Source organism: Dendrobates tinctorius, unplaced genomic scaffold (assembly GCF_039654945.1).
Source record: "Dendrobates tinctorius isolate UK_male_01 unplaced genomic scaffold, ASM3965494v1 ptg000046l, whole genome shotgun sequence".
Classification (NCBI taxonomy): Eukaryota; Metazoa; Chordata; class Amphibia; order Anura; family Dendrobatidae; genus Dendrobates; species Dendrobates tinctorius.
Genome location: NW_027361714.1, coordinates 43,917,646 through 43,931,108, shown reverse-complemented (window position 1 = coordinate 43,931,108; position 13,463 = coordinate 43,917,646). Strand labels below are relative to the sequence as shown.

The following is a 13,463-nucleotide window of genomic DNA, read 5'->3' as shown; positions in this document are numbered from 1 at the left end:
GGCTACGATGCCTGATGCGCTGCTGTCTCGCTCTCTCCTTCTCCAGAACAATCACCCTCAAACGATTCGCCTCCGCTATAAAATCCGCCAAATTCTTCAAAATATTTCCAATGACAACATCCACCTTCGCCAGTAACTTGCTCTTCTCTCCAACCTGCGCTTTCTCCTCTACAACCTGTCAAAGAAGGGCTGTAGGAACATGCTATATATAGTTTTCCAGTAGCCAATCCCGTTCGGAAGGCCACAAGGGTCAATTTTAAAAACCGGATCCGGCGTAATCCGTCGAAAAACGGATGAACCGGATGAGACGGATCCGGTTTTGTCTGTCAAGAAAAAGACGGATCCGGCAGAAAACCGGATCCGGCACATCAGGTTTTACAAAACATTTGCCGGATCCGGCATTCCGGCACGACGCCGGATCGCGCCTGACGCCGAAAACCTGATGTGTGAAAGTAGCCTTAGTGTGCTTATTCCTGAACAGCTGGTTACAGGTACAAGAAACACTAATTTTATGAAGTGTGTGCGTGTGGACTACACTTTAATAGGAGCTGATGTGGCATACACAAGTTCCAATTGTAGTGTTTGGTGAACTTTTTTTGTGGTTTCTTTGTTGGAAACAAACTCAAAGTATGTGAACAAAGAATTGAAACTGATAGTATCACCAACTTTTTGGAGCTATTACAATGCAGGCAGGTAACCTACAATGCAAAAGATGAGGCTCCAAAAAAATTGGGTAATACTAATCTGGCTGCGCCGGCAGGGCACAAGCCAGAAAAAAAGGCTCCTCTATCTACTCCTATATAGTGTTTGCAACCAACCAATGTTGATGGATACGGATGGATGCACACTAATAGGAGAAGAAAAAATTAGCTGCACTCAAAGACAAATATGTGTGAGGCAGTGACGCACCTTGAGCGTCCTACAACCAGACGTAGCTGCAGGACACTCTACTCAGCGTGAGCTGCACTCACACACAGTCAAGAGACCTCTCAGACAGCCGTGAACAGTGCAGCTAAGTGGGCACTGGCACTGACAGGCTGCAGAAAGGCTCCGCTGTGTACTCCTATGTAGTGTTTGCAACCACCGTAGATGGAGACGGATGGATGCACACTAATAGAAGAAAAAATGAGCTGCACTCAAATAAAAATGTGTGAGGCACTGACGCTCGCTGAGCGTCCTACAACCAGACGTAGCTGCAGGACACACTACTCAGCGTGAGCTGCACTCACACACAGTCAGAGACCTCTCAGACAGCCGTGAACAGTGCAGCAAAGTGGACACTAGCACTGAAAGGCTGCAGAAAGGCTCCGCTGTCTACTACTAGTGTTTGCAACCAACGTATATGGATACGGATGGAAGCACACTAGATTGAAATTATGTAAAAAATGCAGCTCAAAAATTAAAAGATGTATGAGGCAGCAGTGAGGCACGCTGGGCAGCCTACAACCAGACGTGGCTGCAGGACCCACTCCACAGCGTGAGCTGCACTCACACAGCCCTTGCAGACAGCTGTGAACACTGCTGCTAGGGCAAAGAAGGCTACAGTGGTGGTTTATGTAGCCTGGGTAAAGCACTATATGTTTGGTGGAATCGCTATTTCTAACTGTCCCTCACAGTCTTCTACAGCAGCCTGTCCCTAACTGAATTCACAGCAGAGTGAACCAGAAATGGCGGCTGCGGTGGCTTTTATAGTGCATCATGACATCATTTCGGCAGCCAATCACAGCCATGCCAATAGTTAACATGCCTACATGCCTAACAGGATGTGCCCACACTTCGGAGGATTCCCATTGGCTTAATCAAAGCAAGCAGGCTCATAGCATGATGGGAACTTCCGATTCCGGTATCCGATATGACAAAAGTATCGGAAGTCAGTATCGGAATTCCGATACCGCTAATATCGGCCGATACCCGATACTTGCGGCATCGGAATGCTCAACACTATTTACTACTAATGTGCAACGGAGAAACAGGCTGTGAATCACCGGGGTGGATACAGTCATTCCAAAGTTATTACTGCATATCAGAGTTTAAAAATGGATAATACTGCCTGTGACATTAAAGGCAACCTGTCACGTAAAATAAGGGTATTAACCTGCAGATTTGGGGTTACTAGTGTTCTTACACCGTGCGGCTGCTGCAGTGAGAGCCCCGCTGCCGGGAGGAATTGAACTTTATTAGAGGTTCCCTTTACCTGCTTCATAAAAGCATAAACGTTTAGGTGGTCCTGCTTCTTCTTTGCAGTTGCGTCCTAAAGCATCACTGCATAGTAGCGCAGCTCCGTGCCATTCTGTATTCTGGTCAGGGTTGGGAGTAAATGACCCAGTCTTGATCTGATAAATGAAGCCCTCCTGTTATTTTTTTGATTCCTGAAGTGTGTGTTAATATACTCACGGCTCAGTCTTTTCTGCTATACACCACCTATTTAAGTCATGTGACTGCTCTTTCAACTCTGTCCGGATGACCCTGCGCTCTGCGTGACCCAGAAGTGCCTTACAGTGTAAGTCTATAGAGTAGTGTTTCCCAAACTCCAGTCCTCATGGCCCCCAACAGATCATGATTTCAGGATTTCCTAAGTATTGCACAGGTGATGGAAGTACTATTATGGCATCCGAAACTGCCACAGGTTCTGTCATGTGTGCAATACCTGATGTGTTGGGGGCCAAGAGGACCTGGTTTGGGAAGCCCTGCTAACGAGCATGAGAATAGGTCTCCATAGACTTAAAATGTAACCGCCTAACGGGTGACACAAAGTGCAGTGTGGTCCAGAGAGGAGCTCAGAAGAGGAGCGGTGCTGGAAACAGTAGAAGGCGGCGATTGGGGGGCATATAAACACCTACTCATGTTTAGAAAATAAAAATAACGGGAGAACTTTAGGGGGGATAAAACTGGTTTCTACGTAGTGCTGTTATTTGTCTGCAAAAAATAGCTCTTTTCTATGTGCGCAAAAATTTCTTTAAAAAATGATCTATGTTATGTAAGGATTTTCTTGTGACATTTAGCAAATAAATGCCTTTTTTGTCTTTCTTTCTCTTATGTATTGTTCCTGCTGACATCTTGTATGGATTGCATTTTTTTCATCAACCTGAATACTATTGGCCATGGTAAGGTAAGAAGCCTTATTTACCTCTTTACAGCACTTACCCAGTGACCAAGCGTTATCGTCTTTACTCCTGAACTCAGAATGTGCCGACCATTCACAGTTAACGATTAATGAGCCAGCAAGTAGACGGTCGCAGAGTAGTAGTCTTCCTGGTGGTCGTATAGATGGTAGCAAGAACATTTTTTCTGATTCTACTCCCAGTTTGACTCTATCTGCCCTTATAAACGATGGCTCGCAGCAAACCTTTGGCGATGGAAAACCCGTTGCACTGTCACAGATTAGTCTGCAGGATTTAATGAATCATTCGCCTGTGAGTGACATGTCTGTGTCCTGCCATCAACCCTCAGCCCCGCTTCCTGATTTGATGCAGCTAAGTCAATCATCTATTAGTGTAGAAAAATCCATGAATGTGACTGTCGGTGGCCTACATGGTTCTCAAATAAGTTCCTTCCCCATAAATTCTGGGCCAGAAAATCATGTCTTGCGTGAAAAGGCAACTTTATTTGGAAGCCTAAGTTCAGTCTTAAATTCAGAGGATAGTATGTCCTCTGATGGAGAAAATCTGTCTGTACCAAAGTATGGAAGTCCATCACTGACTGATCTGATCCAGGAGCACCAGGAAAGGAACCCTTTACAGATTCTTGTGATCAATTCCCCTCAGAAGAATCGGTGTAATACAGACTTGCAGACTGGATTGTTTGCTCCATTGTCTCAGTTATCTGACGGGCCTAGTGCAGCATTAGATGTCCCATCTCTGACCACATCTCTGTCATCCCTAGCTGTTTCTCAGAGCACTGATCAGGGAGACTTTCACGTTTCCCTGTCTGATCTCATTGTTGAAGCCAACAACAAACCTCATGATGACCTCCACAATTTGTTTCAGTCCAGTGGAGTGACCCTGACGGAGACCGATACCAACATAGATCTCCGCTTTCTCATTAGTGAGCCTCTGGACGGTCTCGATCCTTCAGGTCTTACTGTAAACCCTGCTGCACCTGATCCGTTAGAACACAAAAGTGAGAAGTGTATACCTTCAGTGAAAAGTCTGAGCTCTAAAAATCGCAAGAAACCCGACCTTTGGGTTAAATCGTTGAAAGCCAAGCCCTCCACATTTGCATTAAGCTTATGTTTTACCTACATTCCTAAAGCATGCAGGAAGTCGTTTTTAGTAGCGCAACCACCAAACTGCCGAAATAAGGAATTAACGCTACCTAATTACACAAATCAAACCCAGATAATGCCATTTGATTTCCAGACTCCCTCCCCTGATGACATTGTAAAAGAAAGTCAGAAAAAGGCCTTTATGAGATAGTTAAAGGAGTCCTAATATCTATGTTTACCCCTTTTTTTACAGAAATATTTTCTTGATTGTATGTGTAAATTGAGCTGTATATTTAGTTATATTTTAGAAACTTTTTATATTTCATTATATGCCGAGGAGTTTTATTACTTTTAGATCCAAAAGCAGTATCTTTTTTTTTTTTTTTTCTCCTCTTGAAAGTATTTTGTACGTGAATTTATGGGCCTTAAAGGGTCTTTCCCTCACAGAAAGTACATTTTAATTGCGGTAATAGACATTGGAATAATAAGTTCCACAATTGGATGCGTTTAAATAAAATGTTCCTGTGCTGAGATAATCTTATAAATGTGCCCCTGCTGTGTACTGTGTAATGGCCGTGTCTGACTATACAGGAACATGGTCTGATCATACCACAGCTCCTGGCGGGGGGAGGAAGCAAAATAGTATACAGACATGACAGCATGGGATCACAAGTTATTCATTTTATGAGGCAAAACATTTCACTGCCATTTCTTAAAACAAAGTTTTTCCTCGAAGAAACAATCCCCTGCTGTAATGTCTGTATACTGTTTTGCTTCCTCCCCTGCCCAGGAGCTGTGGTATGATGAGATCATATCCCTGCACGGTCAGACACAACCATTACACAGCAGGGGCACATTTATAAGATTATCTCAGCACAGGAACAATATTTCTAAAGACATCCAATTGTGGAACTTAATATTATTCAAAGATTTGTTGATTTAAATGTTGATTAAAAATAACTTTTTTTTTTTTTGGTTAAAACCGCTTTAAGGGGTTATCTAGAACATGTCTCTAATGCGTTTAGATGTTAAAAGTGCTGTTGACATTGTGTTGACAGCGGGAAATGTTCACCTGTCAGTAAGTGTACGATATGTGCAGGCCATGCATGAGACCTGTCAAACGGACGCCTCTGCAACACCAGCAACTTTTCGATTCGGAAGTGAAAGGGGCCAGATTCTGCATACATTTGGAAAATTCAGTTTTAGGGGAGATAAAGGAGCATTCACTGTATTTTTGATTGCCTAACAACCTACCCAGATTTTTTTTTTTACAACTAGTAATTTTATCAGTGATTTTTCTGATACCTACAAAATACTTTTTATACTCCGTATTATTGATATTTATTTTCCTAAACATGCACTGCCTATTTCTTAGCTTTTGCTCAAATCATGTAAAGCCTGGGCTTACAAATATTTTTAGTTTCTTTGTTGGAAACTTTTTAAATGCCATAGATATAATATTTTTCTTATGAAATATGTTGGCTCTTGTGTGTGCCTATTAGATGTATACTTAATAAAGATGCAAGAGGGAAACCCCTCTATCTAAACGACTGCAGCTTACCCTTTTCATCATTCCTAGTGTATATTATGCGCATGATATTCCAAGGTTTTAAGATTCGCCATTAATGGGTATTTTCAGCTTCTCTAAAATCATTTTACATTTTCCTAATACAGTGCAAAAAAACCAAAGCTAAAGCAAAATCATCCACAAATGATTGTCTTTCTGCAGCTGTGAGGTTCGAGGGTCATATTGTAAAATCTCATGCTTTTTCACCTCTATGCCAAGCTCAGCCTACATTTAAAGGGTTTATCCGCCATGGACGGCTTGTGCCAGCAGCTTGTTTTCTGCTTTGCTCTGTTGGCAGCGCGTCTCTGCCGATGTCATGCTGATTGACAGGTGCCTCCTCCATCACCTAACTGTCCGCCGCCGGCTATCAATCAGCATGCCCCTTCGACAAAGTAGACTAGAATAATGAGGACTGCTCTGTTGCTGTGTAATCAAACAAAGCGGCAGAATCGCCTGCAGGAGCGGTCCATGACCACTCTGAGCCAGCATAAATCGGTGCCAGGCAGGCAGCAAGCAATAAAACATAACTGCGCATGCCCGCAGTAGGGCAGAGGACAGTGCATCTGCACAAGCTGGCTATACTCCGGCACAGGCGCGTGATTTCGTTGGACTATGTGGATAACGTAGGACTCGTGATCCACATCAGTCGAAACCGGAGGACAGTGATTAGCAGCAACGAGGGGGAACAGATGCCAGAGCCGTGTGACACATCGGACCGGACAGTCCTGATTTCCATACAGTGCGGGAGCAATTCAAAAGGTATTTTTGGGGATATACAGGTTCCCTTTAGATAAAAATGCAAAAGTCCCAGATAAGCCCTTTAGCCCCTTCATGAGCTTGTGATTTTCTGTTTTTGCGTTTTTGTTTTTTCCTCCCTTAAGAGCCATAACCTTTTTATTTTTCCGTCAATATAGCTGTATGAGGGCTTGCTTTTTCATTTTACCATATAGCGTACTGGAAAAAGTCCAATTCCACAATTGTTTTATGACTTTTTTATTTACCATGTTCACTGTATGGTAAAACTGACTTGGCAGGTCTTTATGAATAGGCAAATCCCAACATGTATCGTTTTTCTTTTATTTAAATAGTCAAAAACAGTTCAGAAATTTGTAAGACAGAATTTGTCTCCATTTTCCGAGACCAGTAGCGTTTCCATATTTCGGGATCTGGGGCTGGGTGAGGACTTTTTTTTTTTTTTTGCGGCTTGAGCTGACATCTCTTATTGATACCATTTTGAGTTAATGCAATGTCTTGATCGCCTCTTTTTTGCAATGTTGCTGCTATCCAAAAAACGTAATTCTAGTGTTTTTTTTTTTTCTCGCTATGTCATTTACAGATCTGATTCATTTATTTTATCTTTAGATAGATCAGACATTTCTGAATGCACCAATACCAAATGTGTATTTTTTTAAATTGTTTTATTTTTAGTGGGGGATAAGGTGGGTTACTTGAATTAGAGTTTTATTTTTTTCACTTTTTACTGACTTCAGTAGTCCCCTCAGGAGACTTGAAGCTGTGATCGTCTGATTGTTTTTGATATACATAGTGGGGCTTCAGCATTGCTGTGTATAGCAGAAACGACAATCAACTATTTTACAAGAAATTCACATTGTCAGGTACGGGGATCCTCAGTAGAACTACAGATGTAATGACAACCCATTGGTGCCGCGCGATCACAAGACAGATGCCGATTGGCGGGATTAATGACTTTCTTCCGGCTGACGCGTGTTAAATGACGAAAGCCACAGGGGCACGACCTTTGGCGTAAATATACATCAAAAGTGGTGCATGGGTTAATGAGTAGCTATGCCTTTATCATTTTTTCTTATTTTTTTCAAGCATATGGGAAAGGGTCCAGATTATAAATTTTGTTTTTTTTACTTTATATATTGTAAACCACACAATGGAGGTGGTTCATATGAGATTTGTGCCAGTGCACTTCTTCACTGCCGTGGTATTTTGCATTGTAGGCATCGAGCAAAGGATGTGGCTTTTATTACAACAAAACACGGTGTGAACAGTTCAAACACAACATTTTTATTTTATTTTTTGTTTTACCAGCTCGCCCACACTGGAAAGTCTGAGACTCTCCTTCTTTTTTCAAGTACACGTGTATAAATGAATTGAGTAGCCTATAAGTAGATGCTGTTTAATAGACAAACATCTGCTGATCAATATCTTTTAGTTTTTTCCATGTACTCTACAACTGCAGCAAGTGTGAGAACGACATTTCTATTGACGTCCTGCTTGCTTTCCTATAGAACATCAGGCATAAGCTCTTAACCTGTGGGCTCTGGGCAGAAACATGAAATATATCTTTATATAGAGCTGGTGAACACGACACCAATTTTCTAACTAAATATATTTCTAAAGGTGCTATTGACCTGAAATTCTCCAGATGCTGGTAAAAACCCATCCAATCCACACAGGGAAAGAAATCAGACCATAAATGTCCATAAATTAAGTGATGTGTAATAATGAGAAATGACACAGGGAAAAAAGTATTGAACACATGAAAGAGAGACGCAAAAAGCGAGATCTGAGCATGAGCCGCCCACAGCGGCCATTTTCCTGGAGGCCACCACATCGCAGCACAAAGCCTCCGGGCTTTGACAAAATGCCAGCAGAGCCGCCCCCCCAGCACAGCGAGCCGCACAGAGCACCACTACCACAATGAGGTAATAGGGATACTTCACTTACCCCTCGCCTCGACGTCGGGACCACCCCCCCCCCACAATATGTGGTGACCGCAGAGCTCCGCATTCGCCCTATAAGATGACACACAGCGCATAAGACGACCCCCTACTTTTAAGAAAATTTTCAGGGGTTAAAAAGTCGTCTTATACGCTGGAAAATACGGTAATTAGAAAGCAAAATAATATCAGCTGGTTCAACTGATGGCCTATAAAAATGTCTCATTACCAAGTTCACGAAACAATCACTGACCTCAGGGAGACCAGTCAAAGAAAACACTGCGGCAGCCGGCAAAGGCACTCAATCAGTGAAATCCTAGGTGCAATGCTCCCTGGGAAATACGAATATGCAAATAAAGTCCGTGGAGCGTCATTTAACCCCTTCACGACCAATGACACCACATAGGCGTCATGAAAACTGGTGCCAATCTGACCAGTGACGCCTATGCGGCGTCATGACTTCAAAGCCCCCCTGCGGTTCGGGTGACCTAGGTCACTGAAAGGTCACCCGACCCGCAGATACAAGGGGCTTTGTTCTTCACCATAGGGGGCGTGGCTTTGCCCCCACGTGACTACGATCGCTCTGATTGGCTGTTAAAGCGATAGTAATATTTCATCAATGAAAATTGATGAAATATTACTATCCAGCCATGTCCGACGCTGCTGTAGCATCGGACATGGCTGGTGACAGCGATCCGTCCCCCTCCCCGTTAACAGGGGCGATCTGCCCCCCACCACTGAATGACAGCGGCGATGTGCCGCCGCTGTATTCATCTCCCCCCACCTTCCCTCCGCTCCCCCCGGCTTCTGATCACCCCCCGGTACTCACCGAGTGCCGTTATGGCTCCCAGTGTCCCGCGGTCCCGGACCATGGGCGCCGCCATATTGGAAAATGGCGGGCGCATGCGCAGTGCGCCCGCCGGCTGTAATTTCCATTCATTCATTTTGATCACTGTGATAAACTCTCACAGTGATCAAAATAGAATGAAAAGTAAATAAACCCCCCATTTATCACCCCCATAGGCAGGATCTACTAATAAAATAAAGAAATTTTTATTTTTCCGTTAGGGTTGGAAAGAGTGTTAGGGTTGGAATTAGGGTTAGGGTTGGAATTAGGGTTAGGCTTGTGGTTAGGGTTAGGCTTGTGGTTAGGGTTATGGTTAGGGTTGGGATTAGGGTTCGGGGTGTGTTGGGGTTAGGGTTGGGATTAGGGTTAGGGATGTGTTGGGGTTAGGGCTGTGGTTAGGGCTGTGTTGGGGTTAGGGTTGAAGTTAGAATTGTGAGGTTTCCACTGTTTAGGCACATCAGGGGGTCTCCAAACGCGACATGGTGCAACCATTGATTCCAGCCAATTTTGCGTTCAAAAAGTTAAACGGTGCTCCCTCCCTTCCAAGCCCCGACATGTGCCCAAACAGTGGTTTACCCCAACATATGGCATATCAGCGTACTCAGGAAAAAGTTCGCAACAACTTTGGGGGTCTAATTTCTCCTGGTACCCTTGGGAAAATAAAAAATTGGGGGCTAAAAAAATATTTTTGTGGAAATTTTTTTCTTTTTTTTTTTTTTTCACGTCTCTGCGTTATAAACTTCTGTGAAGCACTTGGGGGGTTCAAAGTGTTCACCAGGCATCTAGATAAGTTCATTGGGAGATCTAGTTTCCAAAATGGGGTCACTTGTGGGAGGTTCCTATTGTTTAGGCATATCAGGGGCTCTGCAAACGTAACGACGACCGCAGACCATTCCATCAAAGTCTGCATTTCAAAACGTCACTACTTCCATTCCGAGCCCTTACGTGTGCCCAAATAATGTTTCCCCCCATATATGGGGCACCAGCGTACTCAGGACAAACTGTACAACAACTTTTGGGGTCCAATTTATCCTGCTACCCCTGTGAAAATGAAAAATTGCTGGCTGAAAATCATTTTTTTGAGGAAAAAAAAATATTTTTTATTTTCACGGCTCTGCGTTATAAACTTCTGTGACGCGCTTGGGGGTTCAAGGTACTCACCACATATCTAGATAAGTTCCTTGGGGGGGTCTAGTTTCCAAAATGGGGTCATTTGTGGGGGGCTTCCACAGTTTAGGTACATCAGGGGCTCTGCAAATGTAACATGATGCCCGCAGACCATTCCATCAAAGTCAGCATTTCATAATGTCACTACTTCCCTTCCGAGCCCCGACGTGTACCCAAACGGTGGTCCCCACCCACATATGGGGTACCAGCGTACTAATGACAAACTGGACAACAACTTTTGGGGTCCAATTTATTCTGCTACCCTTGTGAAAATAAAAAATTGCGCACTTAAATATAATTTTTTGAGGGAAAAAAAAATATTTTTTATTTTCACGGCTCAGCGTTATAAACTTTTGTGAAGCACTTGGGGGTTCATAGTGTTCACTATGCATCTAGATAAGTTCCTTAGGGGGTCTGGTTTCCAAAATGGGGTCATTTGTGGGGGAGCTGCAATGTTTAGGCATACAGGGGCTCTCCAAACACGACATGGTGTCCGCTAACGATTAGAAGTAATTTGCATTTCAAAAAGTCAAATGGCGCTCCTTCCCTTCTGAGCCCTGCCGTGTGCCCAAACAGTGGTTCCCCCTCACATATGGGGTACCCGCGTACTCAGGACAAACTGGACAACAACTTTTGTTGGCCAATTTCTCCTTGTGAAAATTAAAAATAGTGTGCTAAAAATCATTTTTGAGGAAAAAAAATTATTTTTTATTTTCACTGCTCTGTTATAAACTTCTGTGAAGCACTTGGGGGTTCAAAGTGCTCACTACACATCTAGATAAGTTCCTTAGGGGGTCTAGTTTCCAAAATGGGGTCACTTGTGGGGGAGCTCCAATGTTTAGGTACACAGGGGCTCTCCAAACGCGACATGGTGTACGCTAACGATTGGAGATAATTTTCCATTCAAAAAGTCAAATGGTGCTCCTTCCCTTCCGGACCCTGCCGTGCGCTCAAACAGTGGTTTATGACCACATATGAGGTATCGGTGTACTCAGGAGAAATTGTTCAACAAATTTTAGGATCCATTTTACCCTGTTGCCCATGTGAAAATGAAAAAACTGAGGCTAAAAGAAAATTTTTGTGAAAAAAAAGTACTTTTTTTTTTTTTTTTTTTTTTTTTTTTTTTTTTTTTTTTTTACAGATCAATTTGAAGTACCTGGGGGGGTTCAAAGTGATCACTATGCATCTAGATAAGTTCCTTGGGGGTCTAGTTTCCAAAATGGGGTCACTTGTGGAGGAGCTCCAATGTTTATGCACACAGGGGCTCTCCAAACGTGACATGGCAACCGCTAAATATTCCAGCATATTTTCCATTCAAAAGTCAAATGGTGCTCCTTCCCTTCTGAGCCCTGCCGTGCGCGCAAACAGTGGTTTATGACCACATATGAGGTATCGGTGTACTCGGGAGAAATTGCCCAACAAATTTTATGATCCATTTTATCTTGTTGCCCATGTGAAAATGAAAAAATTGATGCTAAAAGAAATTTTTTGTTGGAAAAATTAAAATGTCCATTTTTTCTTTCCACGTTGCTTTAGTTCCTGTGAAACACCTGAAGGGTTAATAATCTTCTTGAATGTAGTTTTGAGTAGCTTGAGGGGTGCAGTTTTTACAATGGTGTCACTTTTGGGTATTTTCTGCCATATAGACCCCTCAAAGTGACTTCAAATGTGAGGTGGTCCCTAAAAAAAATGGTTTTGTAAATTTTATTGTAAAAATGAGAAATCGCTGGTCAACTTTTAACCCTTATAACTTCCTAACAAAAAAATATTTAGTTTCCAAAATTGTGCTTTTGTAAACTAGACTTGTGGTAAATGTTATTTAGTAACTATTTTGTGTCACATAACTCTCTGGTTTAATAGAATAAAAATTCAAAATTTGAAAATTGCGAAATTTTCTAAATTTTTGCCAAATTTCTGATTTTTTTCACAAATAAATGCAAAAATTATCGACCTAAATTTACCACTAACATGAAGCCCAATATGTCAGGAAAAAAATCTCAGAATCGCTAGGATGCGTTGAAGCGTTCCTGAGTTATCTTGTAAAGGGACACTGGTCAGAATTGCAAAAAATGGCCTGGTCATTAAGGTCAAAATAGGCTTGGTCATGAAGGGGTTAAGAGTCTCAAACACGGGACTAGCCAGATCTTCCTCCAGGGAAGGACCCAGCCAAGGGTCAGTGATTGTTTCGTGATGTTGGTCTACTAGGTATTGCTCCCACCTAGCCAAAATCCTACTCCACACTGATGAGGGGCAACACCCCAAAACAGCTGTCTGTGGATGGATCCCTGGCCTTGGTGTTTCCCTTGTCATATCTGTAAACTCGTAAAGAGCTGGATATTGATTTAAAGGGCCACTTAATATGGTGGTAATGGTGGTTTCCGAAAGGAGCCACCCCTTGGCTGGGTCCTTCCCTGGAGGAAGATCTGGCTAGTCCCGTGTTTGAGACTCTTAAATGAGGCTCCATGGACTTTATTTGCATATTCATTACCAAGTTGACACACAAGAAACATCTCATGATTTGTAAAACCAGTGAACTGTCTCAAGACCTTTTCAACCTTATTGTTGCAAAATATACTGATGGCATTGGCTACAGAAGAATTTTTAAAATAAAAGTTGAAAGAACATCATTTCACTATAAACCGGCTACGACCATGTGCTCCCCTGAAGATTTTAGACAGGAGTGAGTATAATTATCAGAAGGGTTGTCCAAGGACCACATGTGGAGAGCTACCGAAACTCCTGGAATCAGCAGTTATAATTGTTTCAAAGAAAACTATTAAGTAATGCACTCAACCTCAATGTCCTGTGCGAACACTCACCATGCAAGATTCCAGTGTTGAACAAAAAGCATATGCAAGCGCACTTAAAGTTTGCTCAACAACGTTTAGACAAGCCTGTGAAATACTGGGATAATATAGTCTAGTCAGATGAGACCAAAATTTTTCCTGCTGTAATACACACCATGTTTGCAGGCTAAAAGGCAAT

The 13,463-nt window shown here is 42.7% G+C and overlaps 1 protein-coding gene across 3 annotated transcripts in view; it reads left to right on the top strand.

Moving 5' to 3' along the window:
* HBS1L (HBS1 like translational GTPase) overlaps positions 1-13,463 on the top strand; it is a 146,486-nt gene that overhangs the window by 44,399 nt on the left and 88,624 nt on the right. Inside the window, exon 5 of one of the 3 annotated variants that reach the window (XM_073575852.1) lies at positions 3,115-5,754. The exons of the other annotated variants lie outside the window; for them this stretch is intronic. Within the exon in view, the coding sequence (XP_073431953.1) occupies positions 3,115-4,415 (1,301 nt within the window). The 3' untranslated portion in view covers positions 4,416-5,754. Of the gene's footprint in view, positions 1-3,114; positions 5,755-13,463 lie in introns of those variants that run through there. 3 annotated transcript variants of the gene reach the window in all.